This window comes from Typopeltis vanoorti, chromosome 3, assembly GCF_054136105.1.
Source record: "Typopeltis vanoorti isolate ZY-2024b chromosome 3, IOZ_Tvanoo_1.0, whole genome shotgun sequence".
Lineage (NCBI taxonomy): Eukaryota > Metazoa > Arthropoda > Arachnida > Uropygi > Thelyphonidae > Typopeltis > Typopeltis vanoorti.
This window is the reverse complement of record NC_143551.1, coordinates 171,476,420-171,489,115: the sequence shown is the minus strand read 5'-3', so window position 1 is coordinate 171,489,115 and position 12,696 is coordinate 171,476,420. Positions and strand designations below refer to the sequence as shown.

General features: G+C 37.5%; 1 protein-coding gene across 5 annotated transcripts in view; it reads right to left on the bottom strand.

Moving 5' to 3' along the window:
• Positions 1–12,696, bottom strand: part of LOC150108743 (twitchin-like) — a 2,666,638-nt gene that overhangs the window by 2,335,130 nt on the left and 318,812 nt on the right. For all 5 annotated transcript variants that reach the window (XM_090390962.1, XM_090390961.1, XM_090390964.1 and 2 more), the window contains one exon: positions 4,249–4,545. In XM_090390962.1, coding sequence (XP_090247088.1) covers positions 4,249–4,545 — 297 coding nt within the window. The remainder of the gene's footprint in view (positions 1–4,248; positions 4,546–12,696) is intronic.

The following is a 12,696-nucleotide window of genomic DNA, read 5'->3' as shown; positions in this document are numbered from 1 at the left end:
GGAGAAACTTAAGCAGATTATATAATTGTCGATCCTTATTCACGGATTAAATTGCAGAATAGAAGGAATAAAAATCGGCATGGGACTACTGAAATTAGTGACACGTATATCAGTTCTAAAGCTGGTACAAGAACTAAAGGGAATCTGCAATTTTTGTATACTAATGCAAGAAGCATTCAAAATAAGAGGGAAGAATTTTTGGCATTAGTCAGTGCAATCTCACCAAAAGTTGTAGGCATTAGTGAAACCTGGCTGTCAGCAGAAGATGTGGTCACTGGAATTGAATGTAATATGTACAGCAGTTTCAGGGAGGATAGAGAAGATAGAATGGGGGGGGGGGGGAGATGAGTTGCATGATTTCTTTGCAGCCAAAGAAAGTAGTATATTAAGATAATAGACATGTGAATGATACTACATTTGAGGCGGTCTGGTGTGAAATAGTGACCAACGCAACTACAGTTGGTTGCTGATATAGGCCAGGTGGTATAGGGGTGATATCGAATTCATACATCAGCAAATTAGTGCAGTGAGTGCAGGGTTAGTGATTATTATGGGGGATTTTAATTATGGTGATATCAATTGGAAAGAGGAAATATCACGTGGCAAAAAGGAAATGGAATTCATACATCTTCTAAGAGATAATTACTTGAAACAGCACGTAACTGAAGGGACTTGTGGTGTGAGAGTATTGTACCTGGTCATTGGTTCAGAGGACATATGCATAAGTAAGGTGTCTTCATTACCTCCAATTGGTGAGAGCGATCATGTGGTATAGACTGGGAAGGTTGCAAAATTTGTGGATTTCTCTCTTAAGAAGGGGTACATATGGAACTACAGGTTAGGCAATTATAACAAGCTGCGGAGTGAGCTTGCAGCAGTCCCATGGCAAAACATATTGCAGGGGAAAGATGTCAGCAGTGCATGGGATAAAATCAGCAGGTATCTGAGGAAGGCAATATCAGAATGTATCCCCATAGTCAGGAAGAGTAATAAACAAGGTAGGCGTTAGATGGATGAGTAGTAGTATCAAGCTTGATCTGCAAAAAAAAGAAAATGTTATGGAGAATTTACAAGGAGAAAGGCAATCAGTACACCTATGAGCAGTACAAGGCTCAAGCTAGGAAGGTTACCAGCACAGTAAGAAAAGCTAAATCAGATTATGAGAAGACCTTAGCCAAGAGATTAAGGGTAATCCCAAAGAGTTCTTCCACTATGTGGCAAGTAAAAGGAAGAATGACTTCAGAAGGATAACCTTAGTGGGTGCTGATAGTATCGAGGTGACCAATTCAAATGTAATAGTAGAGTTACTGAGTGATCACTTTTCAAAGGTCTATCACCCAAGTGAGAATATCTCTGTACCTGTAGCAATAACTAATGTGAGAATTGAAGTTAACAAATCAGAGGTACTTGGAGGTAGTATACTGCAATATTAGAGGTATTGCAGAATTTAAATGAAAACACTGCTGTAGGTTTAGATGGAATATCAGCTCAGGTGTTGCGTAAATGTGCAAAGGAATTGTCAATACCTCTTACTTGGTTATTTAACTTAAGTTTGAACTCTGGTATGATCCCTATGGAGTGGAAGGAAGGCAAAGTAGTTCCTTTGCATAAAGGTGGCTCTAAAACTGCAATAGTTAATTACAGACCAATCACTATCTCGGGAGTGGTGGTAAAAGTATTGGAAAAGTTGGTTAAAGACAAAATTCAAGAATGGGTGGATCAGGATATGATACTCTATAGGGGCCAACATGGTTTTGTTAAAGGTCGATCCTACCTTAGCAATTTATTAGCTTTTTAAAATAGAATGACATCTGCGTTGAACAAAGGAAATGGCTACACAGTGGTACTTCTGGATTTTGCTAAAGCTTCTGACAAGATACCCCAAGGAATACTGTTGCACAAATTGGAGCAGATGGGGATGGAGACTAAACTGGTGATATGGATAGGAGAATGGCTCAGGGAGAGATACCAGAAGGTGGTGTATGGAGGAGGCAGGTGACCAATGGTGTGCATCAGAGCTCTGTGCTTGGGCCAATGTTGTTTAATTTGTATATAAATGATATAGGAAATGGCTTACAGGGAGATATTCAGTTGTTTACCGATGATGCAAAGTTGGGTAGTGCAATAAAAATCAAGCTGATATTGAGAATTTGCAGGATGATTTAAATAAGCTGACAAAAGGTAAATGGATGTCAGTTCAATGTGGAAAAGTGTAAAGTTATGCATTTTGGGATTAAAAGATTACCAGTTGTGTACCATATTGATGGAACAGTGCTCCAAGAGATTGATGAGGCTAGAGACCTGGGGGTGTTGGTGGATAGAGAGATGAAGTTCAGAGGACACATTGATAAGGTGTCCAAGATTGTTCATAGGATTACTTGGCTATTGAAGAACACACTAACATCCAGAGATAAAGAGGTTATTATTCCCCTTTATAAGGTGTCGATACTTCCACATTTGGATTACTGTGCTCAAGTCTGGTCACCTGGATTCCTTGGAGATGAGGTGGTTGTGGAAAGGGTTCAGAGGATAGTGACTAAGTTGGTGAGTGATGTAAAAAATGCTCCCTACATTGATAGATTGAGAGCTTGTGGATTGCAGACATTGGATGATAGGCGAAGAAAAGGGGATATGATAGAAACATTTAAATTACTAAAAGGTTTTTATAAGATTGATGCAGGGGAAATGTTTCAGCTGTGTGATAGTGGTGGAAGAACAAGAGGTTATCCCTGGAAATTAAGGAAAAGTGTGGTTAACAAGGGTGTGAGAAAAAGGTTTTTCACCTGGAGGGTTGTGAATGAGCGGAATGCATTGCCTGACTTAGTTGCAAGTTCTTCATCTGTAAATGAATTCAAGAACAGATATGATAAATATTGAATGAAAAATAGTTTGGGTCTCCCGTGATGAGTCTACTGACTCCATGGAGATACCCATAATAATAATAATCTCTTGCCTCAAGACTAGTCACACAAGACCAATCAAGTTTAGCAATGGCATAAATGTCTTCCCCATGTGCAAAATCTGTAACATCGAGGAAGCATCACCAATGCATTTACTAAATTGTATGAATATTTCTAAATGTGAACTTTATAACAAACCCAGAAAGGTACTGTATGCAGTATACAGTATACTGTATAAAATAGATGAATTTGACCTCTATGATCTGTTGTAATAATGCCATGGGATAATAATAAAAAATAAAATAAAACAAAATAAAAAATATTTTGTGTGGTAGCCATAAGAAACATTTTGTAATAACATAAATATTCAAGAGTAGAATCTGTGAAATAATTTTAAAAAATCAATAAAAGCACAACTATATATAAACAAATGTTAAAGATACCAAGCTATTTTAAACCTGGTTTTCCCAAGTAAGCAAACAGACAAAAAAGTCAAGTGTGCGCCTGCACATAATGCAAGTCTAGCTGACCCTGAAGGTAGTGCAAGATCAAGGTAACTCATGGTAAAAGTAAAATAAGCTCTAATCACTAATCTTAATATTTACCCATAATGCAAAGCACATCTCCTGGAGGAGATGTATGATGCTTTGTATTAAAGGCAAGGGGCCACTACCCAGACCGGTTTCAACCTTTATTAAGGTCTCTCTCTCCTCCTGAGATTTTTATTTAATAAGGTTAAAACACCTTATGGTAATTAATCTGGTAAAATACTTATAAGCTCTGTATTACTAAAATCTTGATATTTTTAGCCTGGCTCCCACTGATGAGACCTCAATAAAGGTCTCATCAATGGGTAAATATTAAGATTAGTGATCAGAGCTTATTCTACTTTTACCATGAGTTACCTTGATCTTGCACTACCTGCAGGGTCAGCTAGACTTGCAGTATGTGCAGGCGCAAACTTGGCTTTTTTGTCTGTTTGCTTACTTGGGAAATTGAGTAAAACCAGGTTTAAAATAGCTTGGTATCTTTAACATTTATTATACCCAAGGTAAAATACTTTCTACATATATATAAACAAACTAAAAAATATATATAAAAAAACAGCACTTAAAATACAAGGTGGCTCATAAGTCACGAAGGGATTTAAAATGCGAATACCTAAAAACTAATAAAAAATATCCAGGTTCTGTATTTCATTCTAACAAAAAATAATACAAATAATTAATAAATAAAAAAGTTACTAAATGTTTAAACACCTTCATGACTTATGGGCCACTCTCTATGTGCTAAAATCATTTCAAGCAAGAACAACAATGTATATTTAATAACTCAAAAGAAATGATACCTTCAATATCTACTTGCACAGCAGTTGATGTCACCTCTCCTTTTTCATTCTTTGCTACTAACTTGTACATCCCCTTGTCTGCTCCAATGGGTTTATCAACCTCAAGAGATACAGAATATTCTCCTTTAGTTACCTCTTGAATGTGTATAGAATGGCGAATATCTTCCTTTATTATTGATGATTCTTTATACCACATACACTGTGGTTTATTAACAGAGTGAACATTACATTCAATTATTATTTTTTTGTGCACCTCCTTCTTTATAATTCTTGGTTTTTCTTTAATTACAGGAGCCACTATATGTATATATATAAAAAAAATAGTAATAATTGAGATACAAAAGAAATGAATAAAACTTAGAGTTGTGTACATATGCACAGGCAAAATTAATGAACTTTTTCAAATCATTAACATTCCATTTGAATCAAAGAAATCAAGATCCAGGTGCACGTGTTTTACCAAACCTCAAAAGTAGAGCTAGCAATTTAAATTACAACTAGAAAACCAAGAATCAGAGGTGGGAGAAGAATGCAATATTCAGACATTTATAGAGCATTCATATAACTGCATCTGGCATGGTCTTATACAAAATTCCTATCTTTCTGTAAATTTCTACAAAGTAGAGTGTGACATTTGTGAAGTCCAACAAAAGCAACGATTTTTCCATGGCGAGTTTCAGTTAAAAACACAATTATGTATTGAAAAAATTATGTGTATGTGGTACAGAAAATGGCATTTAATGGCAGAAATTATTATTACTGTTATTTTCTCAACCATCTCAATAGTCAGAGACTCATTGCAAGAGGTCCAGTCTAACCACTGCTCACATAATACTCATCATTCCTCTCCTTGAACTCACTCACTGACACAGCAATGGATGATAGCAGAACTAACATCCATCTGTTCAGCAGAACTAGCAATGAACCTGCTACTCCTCTTTCATTCCTTCCACCTCAATTCTGTGAAACAGCCTCCCCCATGAAGCTCAAACAGTTCAAGAAAAATATCAACAGATTACACTACTCCTGACCTTGCCCATATATGGCATCTGTTTACTATAGGCTCTTCTGCCTTTCGTGTGTAGGAGAAATATATAAAAAAATAATAATTAAATTACAGAAGTGACCTACCTCTTGTTTTCTAACTTCCTGCTGTGTACTGAAAAAAGTCTGCAGAGTCAATCCCATAACACTCCTTTAGTAAGTGATATGTTTCTATCATGAATCGTTTTCATCTGTAAACTAGCCTTTGAAGCCTATAAACCATCAATCTGTTCTCAGAGGTAGCATTCCATAGATCTGCCATAATCTTAATAACTCATTTCTGAATCCTCTCTACTACTTTTTCACACCATGGAATCCAGGGAAAGATCTGCACACTGTAATCCAGATGCAGCTTTATTAATGCCTTACAAAGAGCAAAAACAATAACTTCCCTATTGCTACCTCATGTAGTCATGTTTTTCAACAACCACATAATCTGAATGTGCCATTTTGGCTGCCTTTGCAATATATTCTCTAACATGTCTCTCAACAATCACTAATAAATTCCTGACCTCATCAATTTCCTGGTTTAGTTTCATCCCAATGGCCACATTAAACTGGCGGCTATTATCCTTAAACAGACTAGTTTAAGTCATCCTATAGGATCTCTATCTCATTGTCATTGACTATTGCCCTTCCTAGATTTGCATAATCAGTAAACAATTGAATATTTCCCCTTAAATCATTTCCTATATCATTAACAGGCAGACCAAGTACTGAGCCCTGTACACCAGTAGTTGCCTGCCTTCTGCCATACTCAACTCCACTATACACTACACTTTGATATCTGTCCATTACCCATCTTCCAATCCAAATCATCAGCTTTATATTATCCATCCTCATTTGCTCCACTTTATGCAACCAAGTTTTAAGTAGTATTCTGTCAAATGCCTTGGAGACGTCCACACAGCAGTATCACTGTGTAGCCATTCTTTTTCCAACTCTAGTGTTACTTTATTGTAGAAAGTATGCAAATTACTAAAGCAAGACCTATCCTTCACAAAGCATGTTGCCCCTTTAAAGTATCCTATTCTTGTCCATCCACTCCAGAATTCTGCCTTTAACAAACTTTTCCAATACCTTAACCAAAAATCCTGAGATACTGATTAGCCTATAATTTGCTACCTCTGTTATGCAGTAGAATGATAATATGCAAGGAAATTGTTCAGAGTAGGTGCCAATTTCATTTCACATTCTGATATTTCATCTAATCCCATGCTGTTGCAGTATCATAAGTAAATAAAATTCATATACATCTTCTCTAACATCAGTCAGTTTTACATCTGGTACTTGAATATCTCTGGCCTCTGGAATGTTGAGTATTATTATTATTATTATTATTATTAAACAAGACCTCATGGAGTCAAAGACTCATCTAGGAGGTCCTTTTATCTTACACACACATCTCATCATACCATGTCTTAAACACATTCAAACTACTTGCAGACACCACGCTCTCAGGCAAGGCATTCCAATCACTCACAACTCTGCATGAAAAAAACCTGCCTCTCACTCCCTTACTCACACCCTCCTTATACAGTTTCCAGGGATGACCTCTGGTTCTCCCCTGATCTCCCACTATTCTCTGTAGAACTTCTCCACCATTGATCCTATAACAACCCCTTACCAACTTGTAGGTCTCTATCATATCTCCCCTCTTCCTTCTCTCCACGGGACTCTGCAAATTACATCTTTTCAATCTTTCCTCATACTCAACATTCCAGAGGTCAGAAACTACCTTAGTCAGTCGCCTTTGGACCCTTTCCAACATCTCTTCATCCTTCTGAAAACCCGGTGACCAAATCTGGGCACAATAGTCCAAGTGTGGCCTAATCAAAGCCTTATACATTGGAACAAGAATCTCCCTACTTCTACATGTCAGTGTCCTCCGCATCATTCCCAGAAGTCTTCACAATTTTGGTGATGTGTCCCCTAAATTTTAGATCCTTATCCACTATCACCCCCAGATCTCTTATTTCCTCTACTTCCAACAATATATTCTCACCAAGCATAAATTCCGCATCCCATCCCTGTCCTCCAAATTTTAAAACTCCACATTTTGCAACATTGAACTCACATCCCCATTTGCTTGCCCAATCACTCAATTTATTCAAGTCTTCCTGCAAGGCCACAACATCTTCACTACTCTTTATGGTTCGTCCCAACTTTGCATCATCTGCAAACAACTGAATATCTCCATCCAAATCTTCACCAATATCATTAATATATAAGTTAAATAGTAATGGCCCTAAAACAGACCCCTGAGGCACTCCACTAGTGACTTTCCTTTTCCTGGATATTGCACCCCCATACACAACTTGTTGATACCTATCAGATAGCCAGTCTCCAATCCAATGCACTAATCTAATATCCAACCCCATCTGCTCTAGTTTGACTGTCAATTTATCATGAGGTACTCTATCAAAAGCCTTTGCGAAATCCAAGTATATTACTGTGTATCCTTCTCCTCTGTCCAAGGAAGCAGTCACTTTATTGTAATAAGTAAGTAGATTACTAAAACATGACCTCCCTTTAGCAAATCCATGCTGTCCATTAAAGATTATACCATTGTTGTCAACCCAACTCTGGATCCTAGTTCTCACAAGCTTCTCCAACAACTTAACCACAACACCTGACACACAGATAGGCCTATAGTTTGATGCTTGAGTTCGATCACCTCCTTTATGAAGTGGCACAATCTTGCCCTCCTTCCACTCTTTAGGAACTTGACCAAGTGCATGACTCGTATTAAAAAAATATGTCAAGGCAGGTGTCAACTCTCTGGCACACTCCTTCAGAATACGTGGTGATATATTATCAAGTCCCACAGCCTTATTTACATCTAGTTTACTCAACTCCCCAAACACCTCTTGCTCACTTACAGTCAGTCTCTCCTCCCCATCATCAACTGCTCTTAATCTCTCCATGAAGTCACATTCACAAGATTGAAAGATCTTTATGAATTGCTCATTAAGTATCTCCACAACACATTCTGCAACAGCTGTCTTTATACCATTTCCTGCAATCAATGTCATCCTTCCATAATCATTCTTTCTTTTGCTGGCTACATATCGAAAGAACTCCCTAGGATTCTTTTTGGCTTCATTAGCTAACTGCTGTTCATACCTCTCTTTAGCTACTCTCACCAACCAAGTCACCCTCCTTGCCTGGTCTTTGTAGACTTCATGAAATTGGTTACTTCCACTTCTCTTATGCTGTCTCCACAATGCCTTTTTTTTCTGTATTGCATGCTTAATCTCTTTATTCATCCATCTCACACCTACCTTATTTAACCTTCTCACCCGTGGTATACATTTAGACATTGCATCTACTAAATATTTTTTGAAAATCCCCCAAGCTGCATTGATCTCTTTTCCAGCTAACTCCTCATTCCATGCTACATCTGCAAGCTGTCTCCTGAGCTCTTCATAATCACCCCCCTTGTAGTTCCACATATACCCTTTTTTCACAGGGGTCCTTGCACTGCTGGCAACCACCCAGGTAATCACCTCATGGTCACTTTCACCAATTGGTGGATGATTTGACACCTCATTTATAATTACATCCTCCGATGAGATGACCAAATCCAAGACCCTTAATCCTCGTGTGCCCTCTGTTACATACTGTCTGAGGTAGTTATCCCTCAAAAACTCAAGAAACTCATTTTCTTTACTTCCAGTCGCTATCTCTTCAATCCAGTCTATATTGCCATAATTAAAATCACCCATAATGATCACCCTTTTCTTATTTGCTTGGCTTATTTGACTATACATTTCACTATCACCACCATCCACATTACCAGGTCTATAACAACATCCCACCAAGTATTTGATTCTATTCACCTCTATCTCACACCATACTGCCTCAAAACCACTGGCCCTATTTCCCTCTTGCATCTCTACCATGTATGGACATAACTCTTTCTCTATCATCAATAGCACTCCCCCTCCCTTTTTATCCCTTCTATCCTCACGAAACACATCATACCTTTCCATCTCTATTCCTGTCAGGATGTCGTCCTCATCTAACCATGTCTCACTTATTCCAACAATCTCTGGGTACACAGACACAATTAGTGCAACCATTTCATCCGCCTGGTTTCTTATGCTTCTAGCATTGGTATACAAACACAACAACTCATTTCTGGATCTACAGCTAGTTCCACTGATACCATTCACTCGATGTGCTCTCTCCATGCTGGACTGGGGCCATTTCTCTTTCTGCTTCTTCATTTTAGAACCCTTTGCAACAACATCTGTTTCCTCTTGATCCCTGGTCATCCCATTACTTTCCTGCCTACACATGCTCTCACCTCCTCTTGGAGCATCCACCTTTCTCACGCTGTGTATCCCTGTCCACCCTGGGCCTCCCCGTTTAGGAAAGATTGAGAAGATGTAAATTGCAGAGTCTGGTGGAGAGGAGGAAGAGGGGAGATAGGATAGAGACCTACAAGTTGGTAAGGGGTTGTTATAAGATCAATGGTAGGGACATTCTACAGAGAATAGTGGGAGATCAGGGGAGAACAAGAGGTCATCCCTGGAAACTGTATAAAGAGGATGTGAGTAGGGGAGTGAGAGGCAGGTTTTTTTTCGTGCAGAGTTGTGAATGATTGGAATGCCTTGCCTGAGAGTGTGGTGTCTGCAAGGAGTTTGAGTGTGTTTAAGGCTTGGTATGATGAGATGTGTGTGTGATAAAAGGACCTCCCAGATGAGTCTTTAACTGCATGAGGTCTTGGGGTAATAATAATAATATCTACACCTAGATGGTATACCTTCGAAATGATCATTCAGTAATTCAAATATTTCATTTGCTTGTGTTACCTCCTTACCATCTGTCTGCACTTATTAAAGTCATCCTTCCATAGTCATTCTTCCTTATCCTCATCAAATGGCAAAAGAACGCTTTGAAATTTTCTTTGAACTCATCAGTTAGCTTAATCTCATAATTATTTTTTTAACATACAGGTTTGTCTATACCTTGTTCTGTTTGTAGGCTTATTGATCACCTTACTGATGGATATACAGTCTGATACTGCTTTTTTCAAACACCCTTTGACCATCTCCCACATACTGTTAATATCATTCCCATCCAAATTCTTATACCATGCACTGCTCTTATCAGACTCCTTAATTTATCATAATCTCGTGTTTTGTAATTTTACATATCACTTCTAAACAAAGAAATTTAGCATGTTTAGCAATCTCTTAGGTCAAGACCCCAGGATCACTTTTCCTTATGAGAGAGAGAGTGTGTGGCTACTTTGGTCGAAGGTTGTGCCATTTGATTAGAAAAGGCCTAAGTTTGATTCTCATTGTGATGAGAGGAATCTTTATATATATATATATATATATATATATATATATATATATATATATATATATATATATAATCCAGATAAAGGATACCTTAATATGAAGGTCAAAACATCAGGAAATTAAAACAGTCATTCCTAACATGGTTGCAGTCTCCATAATTTTACTAAAACAAATGCTAATCACCGTGTAACACTAAAAAAAAAGGTTACCAAACTCCCTACCTTTATTTTTTCATCCACATTCTGCTCGTTATCTTCACCCTTGATCATGCTACTCATCTCTCTCTCTCTCTCAGTTGGCATTCTCCTGTTTCTTACATAAAGACTTAATAGTGAGCAAGCAAGAGGTATATGAGGAGTTAAGTAAGCTACATGTAAATATGACAATAGGATTTTATGGCATGTGTCTTACGGTCCATTATACTAATGTCTAATTCACAATTACTTTTTTTTTGTCAGTGGCTCATTTGTCTTATCAATAATAGATATCTCGCATATGCTGGCATTCTGTTGTAGATCAACCACTTCTTATAATACATATACAGAGACATTTACAGTCTATGTACTATATTCAGCAATAATTAGCGTAATTAGAAACAAATGAAGTGACACTCATAATGGGAAGCTCTCCCCTCCCACAGACTATGCTGTATGCATTGAAGCAAAACAGATTTATTGTAGCATTAAACATAGCAGCTAAATGAAAGCATTTCTTCTAACATTTTCTTTCAAATTTTAAGCCCCAGAAAATATGTATAATGCAGTCATTATATACAGAAAGCACACAATTTATGTAAAACAAAAAGATCAATATGAGAATATATATAAAATTTGAAATCAGCCTGAATTACATTTGAGATATTTAAATATTATCCAGATACTTAACAAATGCTAATTTTACAAGATGCAACTAACATGCCATATAATCTTTGTGAAAATATGCTTGCTTGTTCCTGCCAGTGGTTAATAGACATGTAGGCACTGCCCACCATGAATATATTAAGCATGAAATCTGGAAGAAGAAGAAGGCATTTTGGAGGCAGTACAAGATGAATAATGGTAATAATCAGTTGCACAGAGAATATAAAGAGCAAGCCAGGAGAGAGAGAGAGAGACTCAGTTAATAAGGACAACAAAAGTGCAGTATGAGTAGAAATTAGCAAACTGGGCCAAGAAAAACGTGAGTTTTTTCAATATGTAGCAAGTAGAAAGAAGAATGATTATAGTTAGAAGACATTAATGGATAAAAGTGGGAGACTGGTAACTGCTGCAGAGGACATAGCCAAGGTGTTCAGTGAGCAGTTCATCAGGGTGCTGCATTCTCAGTGTGAAATCAGATGCTTAAGTGTAGAGAATGAAATGAGAAAAGACTTAATGGTGGGCAAGTGAGTAAATACTTAGTAGTGAGTAAATATGGCAATAGGACTTGATGACATATAACCATGTGTCTTGATGAAATATTCCAAGGAGTTATCATCAGCCTTGGCCTACCTGTTTAATAAAAGTCTTGCAACAGCAGAAGCCCCAAAGGAGTGGAAAGAAGGCAAAATTGTTCCACTTCACAAAGATGGTGATAAGGCTAAGGTAACAAATCTGTACATCTGGAATTGTAGTTTAGGTATTTGAGAGGTCGGTGAGATATAGGATACAAAAGTGAGTTGATAACAGTGGTATTCTTTGTGATTATTAGCATGGGTTTGTTAAAGGGATATCATGTTTTACAAACTTGCTTATGTACTATAACAAGATGATGAATGTATTGGAAAGGGGAGATGCATAAATAATGGTATGCTTAGATTTTGCAAAGCCTTTTGATAGACTGCCACACCACAAGTTGGTCACTAAACTGAAGGCAGATGGGAATGGATAATAGACTAGTGAGTTGGATAGGTGAATAACTATTGGATAGGTCAACAAGTTGTGTATGCAAGGGTATGGGGGCACTATCTCAAAGGAGAAAGATTACTAGTGGTGTGCCACACAGGTCAATTTTTGAACCATTATTATTTACTTTGTATATTAATGAGGAATAGGGTTAACAGGTGATATATACAACTGTTTACAGATGATGCAAAATTGGGGAGAGTGAT